The sequence below is a fragment of the Gallinula chloropus genome (assembly GCF_964237585.1).
Source record: "Gallinula chloropus genome assembly, chromosome: 11".
In the NCBI taxonomy this organism is placed as follows: Eukaryota; Metazoa; Chordata; class Aves; order Gruiformes; family Rallidae; genus Gallinula; species Gallinula chloropus.
In genome coordinates, this window is record NC_140096.1 from 13,548,549 (window position 1) to 13,569,850 (window position 21,302).

General features: G+C 40.0%; 1 protein-coding gene across 1 annotated transcript in view; it reads left to right on the forward strand.

The window, feature by feature from the left end:
- PCDH11X (protocadherin 11 X-linked) overlaps positions 1–21,302 on the forward strand; it is a gene marked incomplete at both ends in the record, with an annotated part of 440,301 nt that overhangs the window by 288,987 nt on the left and 130,012 nt on the right. The window contains one exon of the mRNA XM_084269104.1: positions 17,091–17,289. Within this exon, the coding sequence (XP_084125230.1) occupies positions 17,091–17,289 (199 nt within the window). The remainder of the gene's footprint in view (positions 1–17,090; positions 17,290–21,302) is intronic.

Here is a 21,302-nt window from a genome sequence, read left to right on the forward strand (position 1 = left end):
TTTCTTGTCAAGCAACAAGTATCTCAAGTATTGTAGTTGGAGTCTTCTAATTCAGTGGCATCCCTTTGTTTAGAGAAAGCCCTAGCAGGGCGGCAAGCCCCGTGCAGGTGGTACAGCACGCTGCCCATGGTCAGGAGGTGATGTACAGCCAGCATTAGCAGCAGGATTTGACCATTTTATTTTATTATTTTATTTTATTCCATTCAATTTCATTTTCTTTTATTTATTATTTTCAGTGAGCCTAGTGGTTTGGAATGTGAAGCAAAATAACTCTCAGAAATGACCTTTTGCTTGGTAAGAGATCCTTTAAAATGAGAAAAAAGGAAAATCTATTTGCCTGTTGGCATTAAGGTACAAGATCTTGCCCATCTGTGATTGAAAATATGGCTAAAATCAGTTTGTTTTTCAATATTTTTCAGTTCCTGAAACTATTAGAAAACAAATTAATTAGTTGCTCTCTTGGGAATTATCAGGAGCATCCTAGAAGTAGTTTAGAAGTCAAACTCCATACAATAATATAATTATTTTACATTAACAAAACAGTAAAAATCTGAGGGCGTGATGTCTGCAGCTGTCTGGAAATGAGCTGAGTCCCTTCTGGTTCCTATTTTGAACCTAACCACAACATCACTAAATATTTCCAGAAATTACCCCACAATAAGCAAGCTGGAAACAAATTAAGAAAGATAAAGCTGCTGCTTTTTTTTTTTTTTTTCCCCTTTTCCCTGTTTGCTTTCTTGGGGGGGATAATTTCTTTTGTTTTCTAAAGGCTTTACAATGGCTGAGAACTGGTTAATCAGTGTGTTGCTTGTGGCAAGATGAAAAATATCGAGGTATAAATGGAAAAATGCTGGTGTGAGAGCTAATGTGCTTTTTGAGAGCCTATTGAGTACGTTGTACCCGGCAGCGTGACACCGCAGCAGTGCCGTGCATGTGCTGGGGGGGTGAGTCAGTTCTTCACCCGGTCCCATGCTCATATCCGGGGGGCAGCAAGGACTCTGGGCTGGCCTGTGGCTCAGGGAAGGTGAGCACAAGGTTTTACCAGGTTTTCCACAGGTTGGTGTTTAAAACAAAGCAGAACGTTACAGAATCACTGACTGGTTTGGGTCTGAAGGGGCCTTAACAATCATCTATGTCCAATCCCCTGCCATGTGCAGGGGCAAATTTTTGGGGTACCTATGGAAAGATTCATCCTAAAGATGTAGTCTGGTAAGGTAAATTGGCTGTCACCGCTTTGAGCTTTGATGTGGTTTAATGCTTTAGTTGCCTATTGTAGAGTATTTGCAGCTGGAGCTGTAGCAGCGTGCTTGCAAGAGGCGTAAGCTTGGACAGAATCAAACCTCTACAGTTGGATGTGTTAGTCTGTGATATGCCTTGTGGCTGATTTTGGTTTGCATTGCATTGCTTCGCCTGTGTTTTTGTTTGATTACCTCTAGGCTGGTACTAGCAATTTGGGCTTTCCTGTTTGATCCCCCATTAGGCTTTTACCTAGATGCCCTATTGATACATGCCACTCACTTCTCCTCTGGCCTCCTGCTGAATGCAGCCCCTGTGCTGTCCAGCTTTGGAAATTGAAAATTAAATGGGAAGAAAAATTATAACTGGGTATGAAGCTGAACAGAGCTCTGAGACTCTGCTTGGGTTTCTAAAGTGAGTGACAACAAAACACTTTACCATTCGTTGAATGTGATGAAGCCTCATGAAACTCCTGTACTAGCATTTCTGAGGACACACTCCAATGTTGCTCAGTAGCAGGGCTTTGGTCATAGAGGGTCTTCAGGAAAAATATTACAGTCATTTGCTGTAGAATCTTACTTCTTCTGATGTTTTGATACAAGTTGTGTCTGTATTGAATTGCAAGATTGATGGAGGAATATCACTGAATACTTTTCTAATAATGTTTCCTCTGTGAAGGGAAACTTAAAATGTTAAATAATGTCCACTCTTCCTTTGAGGATGTCTGATTTTACCAGTGACAGCTTGTTGGGATACAAGATTTAGCCTTATATCTTCAAACTGCTCCATATTGCCACATCTTAGATTATGAATCTGGATTTTATTGGGGCTTTCATCCTTCACTTGACCAACAGATACTTGGAGGGAGGTAGGGCTGGGGGAGAAGTATTTCAGGGAGCTTTGGGTCAAGTCAGTGCACCTTCAGAGGGTGTGATGGCACTACCTTGAAGCATTCTAAAAGTCTGAGCAGATTGTGAGACTGGCTTAAATGCTAAAACAGACACCCATGCTTCTAATTTAAATGCTGCATTATATTGCAGAGCTGGTAAGTTGTCGGACGTGACAGATTTCAGGCTCCATGCTCAGAGCTCCTCCCAAAGCTCAGACTCTTCTTGTGGAACGAGAGGCAGATGCTGGCAGGAGCACTGCTGTCAATGCTACTTCAGGACAAGAAAAAGATGTATTTAAAAGCAATTGCAGATAATTGTAATGACTCAATCTTAAGCCTCGTGAACCTGTAGAGCTTTTAAGCAGGAACCTTGCTTGTCAAGGCAGTGTGTCCTTAGCCGTGGGTTTCTCAGGCCTAATTTGAAGTTTTCCATTAATGAATTGGTCTGGTACAGAGGGAATATCTGGCAGAATGCGTCTTCTGCAGTCACCAGTTTTTCAGTCTTGTTAGAGCAGATAAGTTCATTATTGTTCTCTCACTTGCTCACAGAGGTTTAGTGTTAGATGATGTTGCTAATGGCATTTTTTAATCCATATGACTCCACTGAAAGAGGCTGCATTAGCACTCACTTGAGTGACTACCCACTCATATTGGCCAAAGTAGTCAGAAAATAGTTTTTATTGTGTCGCTTCCTTTTGTGTTGTTGGTGTATTGTCTGGCTTTGATATGGTTTTAAGTGATGCTGTATTATTCTTATAAAATGCACATGCATAATTCCTTATTTAGGGTGGTCTGGGACAGTTTATTGGAATGTAAATACCTTTATACAGTTTTATATATCTTTATACAGGACATAAAATACAGTAACAACTTCTGTAACAGAGTCCCTTCTGTCCAGGACTCCTGTATTCATTTTTGGATTCGGCCACTGACTTAGTCTAACCTTCAGTGCCAAGAATCAAGATGACGCAGCCATTTGTGCTTTCATTTGTTGATTTGTAAACTGTTTTAATAACTGTCTTTTCTATTCTGTTATTCTGCAACTGACTTCATCTTTCTAAAGCCCATTCGAGTAAGGAATGATCTATGTGCACGAAGTCCTATTACACTACAGGCTGTTTTTCAGATTTCTAACATCTATTGTCAGTCTGTGGCGGTTATTGTACATTTGTGTTGCTGGGAGAAGGAGATTTACTGAAAGGCGAAACCCACGGGATGCAAAAATGCTTAATGTCTACCTAGCAAGTGTAAGAGTGCATCCCTGATAAGGAACTTTGCGGTTATGCCGATAGGGCGATGCGCTTGCGGAGTGACAGGCAAATTATTGATTGGAGCTGGAAAGTCATCTTCTTGTAGTTGTTGTTTGTCTTCTCTTTTCTCTGTGAGTCCCTGGGGAGTCAGTTGGGAATTAGACTGTAGTCTGTACCAAGAGTGGATTTATAGTCTTTAACTGTGGGGAAAAAAATGGGGTGTATCTTTTGAGGCAGAGATGTAAACAATTACAGCAAGTGAATCTCTTGGCTGGGGATACAGAGAGCCAGCACGAGGACATATAACACAAAAGGAAATTATTTCCTCCCAACTAGGGAAATGACTTCCACAGCTGCCTCGTCTCTTTCATCAGCGACTTTCAGCATTAGGCATTATTTCTCTTATAAAATAGATGAATGTATCACAGTCGTGAGTCTCAGAAGCGATTCTGGAGACACAGGTGAAAGGGACAAAGTGTCGCCCTGGATCCCTTTCGTCTCCCTACTTGTGATGGCATTCAGTACCTTGCCACCTTGCTAAGCAGTCACTGGCTGAAATCTGCTCTTGATTTTGATTGCGTTCATTTGAGGTGTGACAATACATTTCTTCAGTAAATATATCCCTGTCTGCACCTCAGCTACCTGCGGCAGCACCACCCAAGTCTTTTGAACTTGCAGTCAGCTGGTGTGCTTCAGGCTGCAGCTTCCCTTCTGGCTTCCCAGTAAAGCACTTTGAAACCCAAGCAGCCTTCTTTCAAACAGCGAGCCTGCCTCAACAGTTTACTGTTCCTCCAGTGGATCTCAGGCAAGGATTGGGTTATTTGCAGCGGAGCTGGTTGTTTCGTTGGAAGAAATTATTATTTTTTTTTTGTTCTCAACACACTAGAGTGAGATCAAAGCGTATTTAGTTTGTGTTCTGAGCGAAGGTCTGATTCCAGCCTTGTGGAAGTGAAGCTTCATCTCCTTGTGGCTTTGATTTCCCCCTCCCAAATACCATGTTTATGTGTTTTCTTTGTTACGTATCTCAAAATGTTTAAATGTCTTAGGCATTGCAGGTAGTATTTCTGCTGCTGAATCGCCTGTGACCGGTTCTGCAGCCATTCCTCCCCTTCCCACCACCCCTACTGCATTCCCCCAGCTTGTACGTAAAGGCATTTTTTAAATGGTGTGGGCAATTAGCTGTGAGAGTAGCTATGGATATTTTTGATTGCTCAACGCTGTATAAAAGTGCCTGAAGATGGTAGAATTCACTGCGATCAAGGTGGTTGCTGAAGTTCATGACATGCCTTAATTTCTGGAGACTGATGGAAATGCGTTTCAGAGTCTGTTGCAATGCAAGTTGCTTAACAAGAAGCATTTACCCTGCCTCTCATTCTTCACCAAGAACCAATACTATTTTAAATAAAGTTGGATTCTTTTTAAAATGATGATTGGCCCCTGGTGTAAAGGGGGGCCCTGAAAGTGTTTAATTAGGTAGCAACAAAAAGCAGGAAATGAGCAAAGCTGATTCTGTAGATACCCGATGATCATACTGAGATATAATTGAAGTAGAGAAGCCTGTTGCTTCTAATAGTTTAAGTGCTCGTGCACCCACTGCACGCACCGAGTACAATAAAATGTTCTATCACACATTCTCTTCATCATACCCAATATATGATCCATACTCCTTGCAATAATAGCAGGGATAATTAATTCTGGCTTAAGTATTTAGAAAATTATTAAGTGCTGCAATTACAGGCTTTCCAAATGGCAGTATTTAGAAGCAAGATCTATTCTCCACACTCCCCCCCTCCCATATCTGAGTGCACTGAAAAACTTCAATTCAGCACCATAAGGAAAAAGCCCCTGCAGGAGTGCATCTTAATGTAGGATTAATTGGGTGAAGGAAGAACATAGCTCAGGAACACAGAGGGTGCATTTGGAACAGGACAAATAATCTGAAATACAAGTTTGATGAATTCCCTTCGTCTCTGTGCTGTGGTTGCTGCAGCACTATTGTTTATATTGATCTGAACGGCATGGAAATTTTCTTTCATCTGTCATTTACATTCATTTTACCTCTTGCAATTGCCTCTGCCAGCTTACAAGCTTGTTTTCTGGTGAATCTATTAATAAGATTTCCTGTACATCAAAAGAATTTCTTTTGTGCAAAGGTAGAATATAATATGCCTAAGGTGTAGGAGGGTTCCTAGCTTCAATTTTACCTAGTAAAAGTTATTAATGAGTTCTGTGAAGTAAAAAAATGAAAAGGATAATACTAATTGCATGCTATAGACTTTCCTCCATTGCTTACTCATTTAGTTGGTGACTTGCAGAATACACAGTAGCTTTCTTCTGATTGCAATATGCCTCCTGAATTGACAAAAATAGGACTAAAGGTCAAATTAATTAAAAACAGTAGGAGAAAGAACATAATTAATACTACAAGTTTGTATTTCCACATTTTGCCTGGAAAACGGGTGAAATTCATTTTGTTTCGTGCAAAGCACAGACTCGTTATGCCAGTGAAAATAGGAAAACACTAAGAAATATCTTAGACTAGAATGAAATTGAATTCTTTAGTCAGGAAAATTTGTGCATAATGATGGTTTCAGGGTGAGCAACCAGGGCAGTTACCATGGGCATTCTGTAGTGCAAGTGGTACAGGAATGCAGATCTATGTGAATGTATGTGTGGAAGATGCCCATGCCCCTGGCATCTCCCTGCTGCCCATGTGATTCTCACCAGCTCCGTCAATGGTACCATTATTACACATGTTTTTCCTACTGGTTTATTTCAAAGGTCCTCCCCTGTTCTTGGATGCCCACAGTGGCCTGCCTGAGCTGCAGGGGTGTGGGGCAGACCCACAGCCTTGAATTCTTCCTGTATGACTGCACGTTACAAGAGATTTCTGCACCTTCCTGCTTTCCTGGGTCGACCAGAGCAAGCTGTCTCCTTCCCTGATCATCTCCTTGGTGTCAGGGTTGCAGAAGTACTGAGAGTTTATAGTTTGCAAGCTGGGTGTAGCTTGTACGGAGGATAATATTTACCTCCGATTTAACTGAGCTTTACAGGAAATTTGAACAGGCTTGAAGTAAAGATGGTCACATTGTTACTTCTCCATGTGGCCAGAGAGGAAATGGAAGTAGCCACCAAACGCACTCAGGGCATTGCAGACGTGGCATTCGCTGTGCCTTCGGCCTCCACCCCTGCTCCCCGGCTCCTTTTATGCCTCAGTTCTTTGGGGCGCTTGGGCATCTTTCCAAAGATGCAGGGATGCTGACACAGGCCTGTTCTATTTAAGAGGAATGCAATAATGTTATTTTGGGGTTTATACACTAAAAGGCTGGGACTAAGTTGCTCTTAAGCAAAGTGTTGGTATGCTCAGTGCTGCTGAGGTGGCCTGGTCAGGCCTCCTGGCCTTCAGCACCATTGGAAGTGCCCAGCCCTCACCTTTGCTGACTTCTCTCCATTTACCCTTAGTGCTTTATATGCTTTTTGTGTTTTCTGTCTTGACTCCTTCAGTTACTAAGTAAACCACTTCACTTCTTGGTTTCCACTTACTGTGTGTGGCTTGACTTCACCTGCTTTTTTAGCGACCTCAGTAACTGTTTGTTAGGAAGGGAACCCAAGGTCACGGGGCTGGGCTTTATAAAGCCTGGTCCCTGGTGACAGATGTGTAGGCCTCCCAAAGCCCGACTTTGACTCATAGCTCCCCTCCACAGCTGCCCTTTTGGGATTTCAGAGCACGAGCCCCATGGCTGTGGGTCCTGGCTGGGTGGAACGAGGGCAGGTCATCTGCACTCAGCGACCCACAGCAGCTCTTGCCTTGTTTTGAGGGGAAGAAACTTTCCCAACACTTCAGCTTGCCCAGAACCACATTATTTCTTTATGCAAGCTAACATATGCTGCATTACTTCAGTGATTTTTATTGTATATTTTGCTCGGTGAAGAAAGATAAGTAATCTTAATAGTCCCAAAGAACGGCTGCACTGAATACGAAAATAAGCTAGAAAGATTTAAAGAACAAGGGAAGGCTAATGGCTTTATATTTTGCTTTACTGAAATTACACAAGTGGTGAATTCTGAAAGACAGTTAAATCTTCTGATTATCTGAAAGGACAATTGCAGACATGTTGCTCTGAGGAGCAAAGGATGGTAGTATCAGTGATACAATACAGCATTTCAATTTGCAAGATTTTTCCTATTTACAAATAGGTATTTCAGACATCCTTTTAAGAATGTGTTAGTACCGTGTAGCTCAACTCACTTTAGTAATTTTGAATATTTCATGTATTCTACTGTAAATAGCAGCTAAAAACTTATTATCAGCCTGATAGTATGAGCTGTGAAAATAGTGATGCATATGGGTTATTTCTGACTTCAATCAAATAAAACTTAATGCTTCTTCTTAAAACAACTTGGAGACAAAAATGAATATTTCAAATATTTGATGTAAACCTGAAGTACTTTAACAGTGTTCACAATGGCACTTACCATACAGCATCTTTCCTCTTGACAGTGACAAAAGATTGAAACAAGGCAAAGTGGGCCAGTCAAAACTTCCTGTATTTCAGTGTGTGGAATAACTTCTGATACTGAGGGTAAAACTTTTATCTGGTAATTAGAAAGGCAATCCCATGGTATGGGCTTTGACCCTAGCAGCTTGCTTGGATTCTTCTCGGTGGTACCTCTTCTGATGAAAGTTTTCTTGATTCAGGGAAGATTGTCCTGGACCACTGGAGACTACTAAAGAGTATAATGCTGATAAACATCACCACACCAGATTTTTACTTTAAAGAAAGCAAGTACAGCATGCACTGTATCACTGCTTGTAAATTCTGGCCTACAACTTTATTTTACAGAGGCCAGCAGGTTTTCTATGTATTCTCTTGCCTTTTCCTTAACCATTTCACCTATAGGTGGACCAATTATAATTGTCATGAGAATGTACTTGAAATAGGTGACCTTAGATGGCAAACATACTATACATTTGAAATAAGGAATGGGTAATCTGGGTGGTTAAAGGATATTTGCTAAAGGCCAAAAAGATAAATGGTGCAAGCAAATGCTGATACAGAGAGCAGAAAAGAGAATGTTTTCACTCAAAGTCTTGAGAGATCTCTCTCTCTCTCTGCTGGTAGAGCAAAATAAATGTGGTTATAACAAAGTTGTGCTGTCAAAAGAAATGTAGTGAGATAGTGATATTGCAAAAAGCTACTTTTCTGCTCAATTTAAAAGGTCCTTCATGTTTAATTTAATTTTTTAAATTTTATTTTTGTGTTGACTCTTCTTAAGGACATATAGTAAACAACCTGCTTCTCTGCTATGTCTGGGTGTAGCAAGGTCTGGCTGCTCCCTGGGGAGCAAGAGCAACTGATGGTCTCCATGGTTTTTGAGGGCTACTGTGAATTACACAAAAATTGGTGGAAATGTAGTCTAGAAACCTTTGGATCTAAGAATATCAGGCTTTTTTTTTTAGAAGAAATTGAAAAGATCTGTGTGTCTGTCTTGCTCTTTATTCAAGAGGCAGCTCAGCTTCCTCAGGTTCTAAGCTTATGCTTCAGCCTTGGTCTCTGCCATAATTTGTGTACCTGTTTTGTTTTAAACCACACCAAAACGAGTTAACATTTGACAACTGTGCATGTGAATATCAAACATAAGATTATTCCATGTCTGCTTGAGAATCTCACTCCAATATCCCATCCACACCTGCAGGAAAATGTTCAGTGGAGCCAAGATTTATTTTAGAGGGTGAAATACTACAGTGATACACAGTTGCTTGTGCTATGGTATTTAAGAATACTCCTTGAGCCTGGCTTACTAAAAACGTGTCTGTGCTTTTCTTCTGACTTCAATACACTTCAAACCCAAAGAACCAAATTTAGATAGCAGTCCCTTTTTCTGGGAAAGGCTAATAAGAATAGCTCCATTTATTGGTCAGAAATGATGAAAGCACATTTTCAAGCCTCTTTAAGTGACTGCCTGTGATGGCTTGTGAAGTTATACGCATGTGTATTGCTTCAGAGAGATTTGACCTTTAAATGAAGAACGGAATAGAAAAAAAAATCGCAAATGGAAATTGAATCAGGTTTTTGAGATTTCTTCCAGGTCTCTATAGATCTAATAACCTCATCAGGCTTGAACTTAATGGCTTAGCCTTGACTACTGCGATGCAAAAGTAAGGGCTGGAGGTCAGCGAGTAATTCACTGGAACAACATTTGTTATTCCATAAATCTGTACCTTACTCGTGGAGAAGGATGAAATGTATTTAACTGAGCTACAGCTGAAATGTATAAATTAACAGAATGAAATTAGAGCTGGAGTGCTGTGTACGTTTATGAAAGTATAAATTCTGCTCTGTTTCAGTATTAATAGAAAGAAACTACTAGGTAAGCATTAGTGTGGCTTTTGAAAGAAATATTCCCAACTGTAATAACACCCAATCAATATTTCCGCTTAAAAAGATCCATGTTTTTGGACCAGCAGTCAGAAGCGATGTCAAATATTACCAAAATGTTTCTCTATTATTGTTTATGATTATGTTCTTTTAACTGAAATGGCTTTGCCTATCAGAAATCAAGCATTCAAGATAATAACATCACAGATAATAACCTGGAAAGTGAAGAACATATTAAAAAAAATCAAAATTGAGACTTTCCTATTTCTCAACCTCAGCAGCAGCACAACCATAGTGCAACTTTCATGTGTAATTTTTATTTAATCACATGTCAAATTGAAGACTTACATGAATTAAACTTTAAAAAGCATGCTTTCAGCTATCATTTTGACATCTAGTTAGCATACAATAACTGCCTTTCAAAAGCTAAATAAAATGTTTGACATGCTTTAAATGTTATTTTCAGTTTTATTTTCTTTTTTTATTTCAGTTCTTTGTTGTTATTTCAAGAAGCTCAGAAAATGCAATTTAATTGTTAGATGTGGCTGGGAAACGTCTCATGAGATGTACTCTGTTGCAACGAAGATGAGTCTGAAAAGAAATACCCACTGGGGCTGTTAACCAGAAAGTTGTGAGGTTCCAGGTTTATAACATTTTTGTTCAGGGACAGTTTGGTTAATGAGCTTGTTCCCTGACCTCTGTGCTGCAGGAGGAAGGTTGGAGTATCAGCTCGTTACCTCAGTGAAAAATGGCATCAGTGAAAATTTGCTTCTAAAAGCAGGTGGTGTTAAAAAAACCTGTTGCTTACCCACGTGAAAAAGGGTTTCCCAAAATTACTCTCTTGGATAACTAATGTCTGAAATAGATGATATTTTTGCTTATCTGTTAGGTGCAGTTTTATGTACCAGCAAGAAATGCCTGTAGTGGCATTAAGTATGGTTTTAATAAGGCACCTCAAGTAAGTGAGCAGAGTAGAGTTAGAAGACAGTCTTGCAGGATTACTTTTCATCATTTGTGTGAATGAATCCAACTCCAGGCTCTGACAGTTCTAAGTAATTTCCATTTGAGCAGGCAGAGGGGCACAGTCCATTCCACTGTTTTGCTGTGGAGGCAGTAATTCTTCCATGGAGAAACTACAGATTTGCCTACGGTAATTATTCATATTGTATTTGCGTTTGTCTGAGCAGTCAGCCAAGCCTTTACTTGTCTCTTTGAAATGATTGGATTATGCTTCCTGCATCTAAATAAATTAATAAAGTGGGAGGAGTTAAATCAATAATAAGTGAGAGCCTACGCCTGTTTACATATACCCCTCTGAAGCAGTTCAGTCATTAATCACTGTGAGGAAAGGTAAAATTATTTATCAGAGCTTTCTTTTCTTTAGAAGGTTGCTGTGTTTTCCATTAGTAATTAGTGAGAATGAGAGATATCAGTTATTAATGCTAAGGATATTAAATCAGGAGGACTGGATAAATTTATAACAAGAATGTGGGAAGGGTTATATTGCATTTCTGAAATTTTAAATATCTGAAAAGGTGATGATTCACTAATATTTATAAGGATAAATATGGTAAACTGGGAAAACAGTAGATCTGTTTGATTTGACAAACATACCAGAACTGAAGGAGTTGCAATCAATAAAGACAGGACAGTAACCAATACAGCTGAATTTGTTCAATAAAAAGAAGGGCTTGTCCAACAAGCTCCATCAGTATGAGATGACAAATAATGCTAATAGTGTTGGCAATAATCAGGGGGTGTTGCTTTTGCATGTCAGATGAGAAAATAGGGATTTTAATGTCTGCTAAGCTTGGACTGGTCAAATCGGCATGGTAGTGACACACACTACTTCCTGCCTCCCGCCCCAGACACAGGCCCTTCATTTTGCTGTTTAAAAAAGCCCCAGTCCTGTGTGGGATCACTGCAGAAATTAAAAACCACAACAAAACAAAACAAAGCAACTACTGAATCAGAAAAGGTGATTCCAAGAATGTTTTGTTACTAGTGAAGTGTTTCTAGTTGGGTGTAATAATGCTGACCCAGAGTGTTCAGCACCTTCATAGATGCTCCAGAAGAAAACACAAATCATCCTTGGTTAAAATTCAGAAGTTATTCCAATTTGAGTGAAAACCCATGCATTTTGCCATTGCAAAGTCATCCCAATAGCATAGTAAAGTCTTAGATTAATGCTCTGAGCTGCATTAAGTATGTCAAATACAGACTTATAAAACAACTGATAGAAACTCTTTGGGCCCTCATAATCATGCTATATGCTACTAAGTTTAGGGAAGGAGAAAATAAAAATCCTGGCTTTCCTTTCTTGAGTCTCAGCACAAAGACACGTTTCCCATTGGGTTTGCGGTCGGATCCTTTTAAGCTGTTTGTTTTCATGTTATTCTGAGAATTTTACATTGATAGTAGCTGGGTCCTCTGTGTGTCTATCAAAGCACATGGAACAAAGGATTCTCGCTTTGGAACAAAACGAGATAGTTGAGTATATAAAGACATGAGCTGGAAATTGCAGCTTGATTACGAATTTTCTTTGACAACTGAACAGTACTGGTCATAACTGAAGACAGTTGTTGTCTGGTTATTTAAGGCGTATATTTCATACCTTCCTAGCATTTGAAAGCCATAAGCAACTGAGAAAATTAGTATTATTAACAACTATTTTTGACTACTTCTTTATTCGCTAGCTGCTAATAGTAAAGAAAGATGTTGAAGTAGTTCTAGTCGTTTACTGTCTCGCAGCATCTCCTAAATAAGGTCTGGTTTAGATCAGCATTATCGTCTAAATAATATAATTAATTCAGCATAAATTAAACAGTGATATTTTTTCTTTATTATATCCTTTTAAAAGGATATTAATTTGCTTCAATGAATGAAGATAATAAGGTTAATAGTTTAATGTTCCTCAGTTGATATCCGCTGCTTTTTCTATTACCTTTTTTTTCAGTTTTTGATTATAAATTGGCTAACCCCTGGTGTATAATTCCAGAAATCATCCCTTCAATGTATCCAAAGCTATTTACTTAGACTCATCTTTTATTATTCCCACTGCCACAGTCTAATTATTGTAGTGAAAGATTGAACACAGAATAGTTTGGGGCTTTGATCAGTCTTCATATAAATTTCAATAATGAGAGTAAAAGGTTTGTGGTTTTCTGAGATAATTTGATCCCTCCAGACACACACTGCTATTACAAGAAGCAGTTCTTTTTTGGATGCCGTATGAGACCTCTGACAGAATTTGTGTCTCAGTTCGTGACATCTCTGGAAGCAAAATTCTTTTTTTTCATACCAATAAAGAGTAATTTAATATTGTTAAATATGTCAGAGGAACGATGTGTTACCGTACGGTTTTCCTTAAATTTTCACTTCATTTTCCCCTATCAGTCTAATTGTCTGTATTACAAGTTCCTACATCAGCGCTTTCAGAATCCACTAAGAATAGATAATGGGCTTGCTTGCGTTTCTCTCTTCTTGAAAAAAATATACTAACAGTCAGTCAAATAAATAAAACAAACCATAATCCTTGTTATTCTATTACTATCGGTGCTAACTCCCTTTGGAGATAAATAGAAAAGCAGCTGGAGTCTGAGGATATTTTGTAATCTTATAAATTGAAATTTAAATGCCTCAAGGAGGAAATTTCCAAAATAATTGTGACAGAAGATAAGTCCCAGCTTTTGGCAAAATTTTATTAGAATTACTTGTTCCAGATCATTGTCTGATGCCTGCATGAATTAAGAAAATGGCAGCGCTGCCGTGTAGCAAAAGGGCTGGGATTTTTTTTCATCTTGATAAATTGTTCAGAAGGTGCTCTGTCATCGGCATCACCAGGTGTGACACACTCAGGAACACTATCAAATTAAACATCACCAGCCTTTAGCTGACACCAGTTTACTTGAAATCATACGGGGTTTATGTTTCCTACTAATAACACCTCAAATTATTCAACTAAATACTTGCAATCTGTTGCTGAATGTGGGGGTTGGCTAGTGAGATTTTTAATTTTGCTCGGGGTATGGCTTCTGTTTGTTCTCTCTGGGACAGGTAGTTAAAAAAACCTCGGTGACTTTCTGGTCTCCTTTACTGCTGAACAATGGCTGCAGTGTTTTGATGACAAACCATGAACAGAAGTATTGTTTTGTTTAACATAGCAAGTCCCAGTTGGGCATAGCAATAACCATTGTGTTCCCAGCCGTTTGCAAAACTACTGCTGGTACCTAACACTGAAACTTGGGCTGGTAATGTTTTAAGAATACTTTATTCTTAACATAATGGCAGGACAAGGGGGAATGGATTGAAGCTGAAGGAAGGTTTAAATTGGATATTAGGAGGAAGGTTTTTTTACAGAGAGAGTGGTGAGGTGCTGGAACAGGCTGCCCAGAGAGGGGGTGGATGCCCCGTCCCTGGAGGTGTTCAGCGCCAGGTTGGATGGGGCCCTGGGCAACCTTGTACAGATCCAGGCCTGGAGGTTGGGGCCCTGCCTCTGGCGGGGGGTTGGAACTCTATGATCCTTAGGGTCCCTTCCAACCCAGACCATTCTATGATTCACTGGTAGCATGGAGGTAAGAGGGTACAACAGGCATGCACAAGGGGAGAGAGCAGAAAGGCAGTAAACCTCAAAAACTCAGGCAAACAGTTCATGCAACAAAGTTTGACTTTTCATAGATACTATGAGGATATTTCCATCTCATTTGAGACAGAAGAAATGGCATATCCCATTTCCCCATCCACAGCTATAGGGCTCTGCAGGATTGGCATGGTTTTGTATGCAGGGAGTAAATCAGAAACATTGCAGGAATATTTTTGCTGTATCAACTTGACAAAACTTTAGTTATTTGGACTTTCAGGTAAGAGTCAACTGAGACTGGTGGTATGAATAGGGCTCTGAGGGGCAATTGCCAGTTAAGAAGTCGAATAGGATAAGGATAAATCATATGAGAATATCAATAGAATAGGATAAATCACATCAATAATTTTTGTGAATCCATCTAGGTTTTAGACTGTGCAGAGACACTCCTGTCGGGGGTGGGAAAAGGGTGAAGCAGCTGGTGAGATGAGTAGGACCAATGTCCCAGACATCTTCCAGACAGCTTACTGCAGGGTTAAATGGATAAATAAGATTCTTCTTGTGACACCAAAAATGGGGGATAGGGACGGTGGTGTCAGCTGTGAACCTTTCACCAGCTGATTTTTTTTTTTTTCCAGTGGGCTGTATGGCATCTCATGCAGTGAAGAGAGGGAAGTCTTCTCCCTTTTCCTTCCTGTGTGGTGGGAAGTTGTTCTATATTCAGGTTTTCAGAGCTCCTCAACTGATTTTTTGGCTTGATCTGTTCCAATTTTTCTGAAAGATTTTCTTATGAAGGAGAATTTTAAACCTGCAAATTCGGTAAACAGGAAGGCAGGACTGGAAGGCAGGGTGTACTTGATGATAGAGAGACAAAATCACCTGCAAAAACAGAATGGCAAGAAGAATAAATGCAGACTGCCGCACTTAGGCTCCAGCAATCAACAGCACCAACTATAAAGGGGACAACTAGCAAAAGGTCGTTAGAAAAGGAGCTGGGCACTATGGTGGCTGGCAAAGAAAATGTGTTACACTGCTGTGAAAAAGACAAAGCAGCAGTGGAGCCTGCAGGAGACATGAAATAATCCTTCTGCTCCACTCCACACTGTAAAGATCTCAGCTGAAGCTGCGTAACGAGTTCTGAGCAGAGCACGGGGAAGCATGTGTGAGCACGTGTGCGGCGGGGAGCAGTAAGAGATATCGGAAGGCACACGACAGATTGAAATAATAAGGTCTGTTTATTCTGAAGTAGACTGAAGTGCCAAATGCCAGAAAGATGAGTGGGAATAACCAGACCATGATGGATGGGACTGTGCGAGTGATTTATTTTGTAACAAGAAAGAGGCAGGTTAGACATGAGAAGAAAACCTCTCCATTAGTATTGGTGAAGCAGTAAGACAGATTTTCTGGGAAAGCCGCAAATTTCTTGCTGGTAGCTTTTAAGAAGACTTTTCACTCACATCTGTCAGGAGTTGCATAGGTGAGGTTGATCTTGCCATTTCCTTGGCTGTACCACACTGTGCAGCAGCTGTCTGTGGGCATATGTAATAGTGTCACAGTGAGAAAAAGAGATTTTTAAATATAGAGGAACTAAACGTTTTTGCAAAAACTTAATATAATGGTTGGTGTTCAACACCATCACCTACAGGAGTCAAATGTCTAGGGACCTCTAACAAGACTTGTTGGGTTATAAGATTATAAACAGAGTATAAGCTTCATTTTTTTCTTTTTTTTTTTGTGTGTTTTTTTGGGGGGAGGGGAGTGGTGTTTGCATAATTGCATCAAAAATCTGATCTCTGGCATTGCTCATCCCAGCAACTGGTCTGGAAAGTTTGATGCTTCCTTTCAGATGGAATTTTGAGTAACATCATGCTAAGTACACTTTAAATTGTTATTTTGGGGTTTCTTTTGAATCTTCATGTTTCCAATACACACAGTAATGAGCAGGAGAGCTCCTTATTTCTTTGTTCGTATTTCCTCCTAATACTGGGACAGGTTTAAAGTGCAGTTATTCATCTCCTAAAACAGGCAGAATCACTTGGTTAATGAGAATGTTGTGCTCTTCCTGGTGCTTCGTTCACCTGGCCCTTCCTTCAACAGCCGTTCTGTGAGGCCTTCCTTCCTCCACCCTCTGTTTCCCGCCTTTTACAGTTAAGATAGAGGTCTGTGGGGTAACGGAAATCAAAGGGGTTGTAATGAAATGTCTGAAGGAGAGCAGTAGAATCCACTTCCAATTCATTAGTTTAACGGATGTGCAAAATCTATTAAAATTGTTTTCAATACATAAGGCTTGTTATTGTTTGTTCTTTCTCTGCCTTAGAAGAATCTAGCAACGTTAGAAGTGTGTCACATTTTTTAGGCCCGAAAGTGTGGAAGAGCTTTTAATGGGAAAGAAAATGTTTTTTGAAAACTGGAAAACTGAGCAGTGAAATAAATTGAGCCTCAAAAAGTGATTGAAATCTCCAAGTCAATATACAAAAGGCATCCAAAGACTTGTGAAGTCTGACAGAATCTCTTTAGTTTGAGGTGTCTTTCATTTTGCATCAGGGCTTACATTTTTAAAAAATAGAAGAAAGCGGCGCTGTCAGGTGAAGCGGGTTTGAAAGCAGGCTGCCTGTTCATGAAAGCCTGAAATTGTGCACAACTCCAGATAATGCGTCTTCAGCAGATAACTGAAATAATACATTTCCTAAATTGGTTGCATTAAGCAATTACTGATACTGTAGTGGAAACCATATAATTTTCTTCCTTCCTTGTAGCCTCAGCGCCGTGTCACGTTTCACCTACCAGATGGCTCCCAGGAAAGCTGCAGTGACAGTGGGCTTGGAGACCACGAGCCCCCGAGCGGGGCCAGCACGTCGCACCCCTTGCCCCTTGGCTTTCCCCAGGAGGAGTACTATGAGCAAGCATCACCCAACAGCCGGACAGAAGGAGATGGCAACTCGGACCCGGAATCCAGTAAGTGATGAACTCTGGTCATCTTAGTTGTTAAATCATCTGAGTGTCAAAAGCAGGCTTCTTTTTCAGGCAATTATTAAAACCGAACACTGATTTTTAATGTGATCAAAGAAGCCCTCTACTTCTAAAAACACAAAGGCTGACCGCTGGAATAAAACACTCTTGAGCTGTTACAGGTTTATGGATGACCTGGTATTTTTACAGGTCTGTTGCACTATACGCAGAGGAGCTTTCTGATGAGTTTAATGCTGTTGCCCTTACAGTCATAAATACAGTGCTGAAGAGGGGGTTATGTTTTTCCATGTGTTTTCCTGCCCAACAGGAGGAACTTCTGGGCGATGAGTAGGTCTGTGAACACTCCACAGGCTCCAGAAATAAGGGTTTCTTGATTTGTCCTTTGAGAGCACCAATGGCGCGTAGTAATAGTCCCAAAAGAGTTTCTCATCTTACTTCTGCTGTTACCACTGGTTTTGTATGATGCTGAGAAGAGGCAAAATCAAAGCAAGCTCAGGGCTCGGCCAGAGCAATGGGTACTGGTACTGCTGTCTCTGCCGTGATGTGATAGCCAGCTAGAGACTCCACTGTACTTCAGTCAATTGTTAATTGTCCAGGGGCTCTTTATCTGGATTAAATTGAACCGTGCCATTGATAAAGAGGCACCTGAATGTGTGTAAGCCTCTAAGGCCTTGTTAGCGGCCTAATAAGTGATTTGAAAATACATCTGTTCTGGGCAAAACTTGGCCCAAAAGGTGTATTTCAGCTGCTCCAGTGTATCATGAAGAATGAATTAGTAAGTCCTGTGCACTTGAAATAGCTCTGTGAGAAGATAGTTACATCTCTGTGCTGGCAAATACAGCATCCAGCAGAGAGCATTACCTCTGACTCTGAGCTGGCTCTGACAAATCCAGCCTGGCTTTTGGAAATTGCACTCCTGCCTTTGCCTTGTGCTGCCCGAGACTGGAGTCTGGGGGCCTTGTCTGCATGGAGGAGGTCTCTCCTCTTTCTTTTGGTTCATGAGTTACTAACTGGGGAAACCTCAGTTTCAGACTTCTTAAATTGGTAGAGTTAGATGGTTCCTGAAATAACGCCAGAATATAATTTTTTCTGAGCCTGATAGACAGCTTACAAGAGCCATCTGAGGGTCTGGGTGTTGTGTTGAAAACATTATTCATCATTTGCTTTTGTTTGTGTTTAGATATTTGAGGCTCTAATATACCCTTAAGAATATTCTAGGCAGTCAAACTGAATTCTTCACAGAACGAGGCTTTAAAGGGCTACAGATAAATCCCAAGAAAGACAATATATTGTGTTTGCTGCTTTTCCTGTGCATACTTATGATCTGAAGTTCCTTTTCAGTTCTGTTTGTAATCCTGATGCTTAAGCTTTACTGACGTGAGAATGATGCACGTAAAATCAGTCCTTTCATGCAGCAAGCATGGGACAGGACCTGGTGCACAAGGAGCTGTTAGAACAGGCATGCGGATATTGTCTTGTCCTTTACACAGTGGCTCAGGTTTTGGATTTGCCAGGGCTCTTTGAGGCCAGGTTTTGCAATTTCAGAAGAAATCTGGATCGTGACTCTTGTGGAGTGTTCCCCTAAAAGTAATACAGCTTTGACATCTGAATATCTTCGACACATATCACTGTGTGGAGACTAAGCAGACATCTGATGTCTTTTCAAGTGTGAAGTTGAAGGAAGTTTAATCACCTGTCTAATTACCTGACAGTTCAGTTTTAAACTTGAAATCACAGTTTAATTAGCATTTATGTTATGTGAAGGTTTTTTGCCCTTCTGCCTTGTATCTTATTGAAACAGTTTAATTGACACAATATAGTATGGTGCTTACAGTGCGGAAAGCGTAGTTTGCAGTCCTTTTTAGTGTTTTATGCTTACATTAATGGCAGCATCTAGTGGCAGGAAAAAAGCCAATATAAATAGATGCCTGTTGTGTGTCCTCAGACCTCTAAGTAAAATAAGTAGGGGAAGACACACGGCATATTTTTATTCAGTATACTCCTGCAAAAGTAGGAAAAGAGCAACCTGAATATCTTGTGTGCTGGTCTGTGAAGGAGTTCTGGCTAAGGTTCTTTTTTTTTTTCACTTGTGCATGCATGATGTGTAGTCAGTAGTAAAATAGTGAAAACCATTCTGAATCAGTAGTTACCTCTACAAACGTGCTGCTAGATTTTTGATTGTTGGGTTTTTTCATCTAATTTGGAGTGGCATGATAGATTCAAAGCATTTCAATTCTTGTATCACGGACCAACATGTTAATGTGAAAAGAGACAGGAATATGGTCAGATGATCTGGGTAAAATTCATACAACAGAACAAGCATGGCCTCCACAGTGTCTCAAGATCTTTAATATCTGACCTGCCTTAATCTGAAACATTGTCTAAAACATGAAGCCTGATTAATCATCTGATGGTGATTTAGCTCAACTTTTTCCTATCAAGGAGACATAGAGTTGGGATGAAACAACTTCAATAACTTCTAGAGCCTACCGAGACAGTGGCTTATGAAAGCTGATGACAGATGCCACATCACTCAGTGTACATTCAAATGTGTTTTCTCCCTCTTGTTTTTCCTGAATACAGTCCTTAGGTTCCATTGGTTTCTCTAATATTGGAAATTATTATGTTGTGGAAAATTTCTATTTATTAACCAAGCATATATCACAAATCATTGAAAAATCATTGAGCATAACTTAAAATAACAAAAGCTGAGAAATAGCGGTGAGAGGAAGCCTTACAGACTCACATCCAATATAGTACTGAAGCAAGGGGGAAAGAATAAGAATATAGTGGTTAGAAAGCTAGGAGCAATTTATCTGTACACCTTTAAAATTAATTGACTGTACTAATTAAAATTAGAAATAGGCTGTTTAAAATGATTTGTCTTCTCTGTAGTTGCCTCCTCAAAAAGGCATAATGAGCAGTGCAGTAGAAGCGTCATAAGGAAGAGGCGCCAATAAACTGTCGGACTAAGTAAATAGTAGTATAAAAAAGCATGTAGGTTTGAGAGCATGTTACCCTTAAGTAACAGCACTAATGTGTGCACTCCCCATATATTTTCTGCTCATAAATTGCTCATACAAACAAGGATGCTCCAGTAACTCCCTATGCAAAGGATTTTAACCATGTCACTTTTTTATTTCCTTTCATCTTTTTCTCATTTTTCCCCCTGTATTATGTTTGAATGCACACTGCACACACCACAAACGTATACAAAAAGTAACAACAAGTTCTCTTTGGGTAAGCTTCTCTAGCAAACTGCCTCTTGGAGGTACCCACTTAGTGGCTGTGAGCTGCGATGTTGACCGAAGGGGTTGAAAGGTACATATTAACCCCAGTTATACTTGGTTATTGAATACATGTGTAACATATTAATGACAATTTTTCATGCTTCACTTATTTTTATTATAGCCGTGTCAAAAAAAATCTGATTTGTTTCTTTTTTTACTGTAGGAAATAAAATTATTTTTCGTATTTGGATAAAATAGACCACATCCAGTTCAGCTAAGAAACTGGGCAGAGACGAGAAATATGATTGGAACTCTGGAGGGGGGGAGTGCCAGAAAAAATGAATCTGCAATTAAATTTTATATAAACAAAATGGAAGTATAAGTAAAGGTAGTTGAAAAGGACTCGTTAATGGGTCAAATCACACTGTGATTTCAGGGTTTTGGCTAGGAGAAAACTGGTGTCTTGAGGAGAAGGGGTCTCCATGAGGATATTTAACATGAATTAGTGACTAATAAGCCAGGAAAGATGTCTTGAAAATCAGGAGGTGTATTGCTGAGGAAAAGGTGGCTGAAAGGTGAGAGGGTATGAGCTGTGACATCATGGTCACTTGGAGCTGGTGTTGCCAGAGGTGTCTATGGCTCCTTGTTTGTGTCTCCTAACAGCACCTTCTCTTGCGGCAGGACCCGCATTCGTAGAGCTGCTTGGGTGAACTGGATTGAAGGATTCATTTGGGTTCAACCTGATCTAGAAGGGGGTGTAATTCTGTT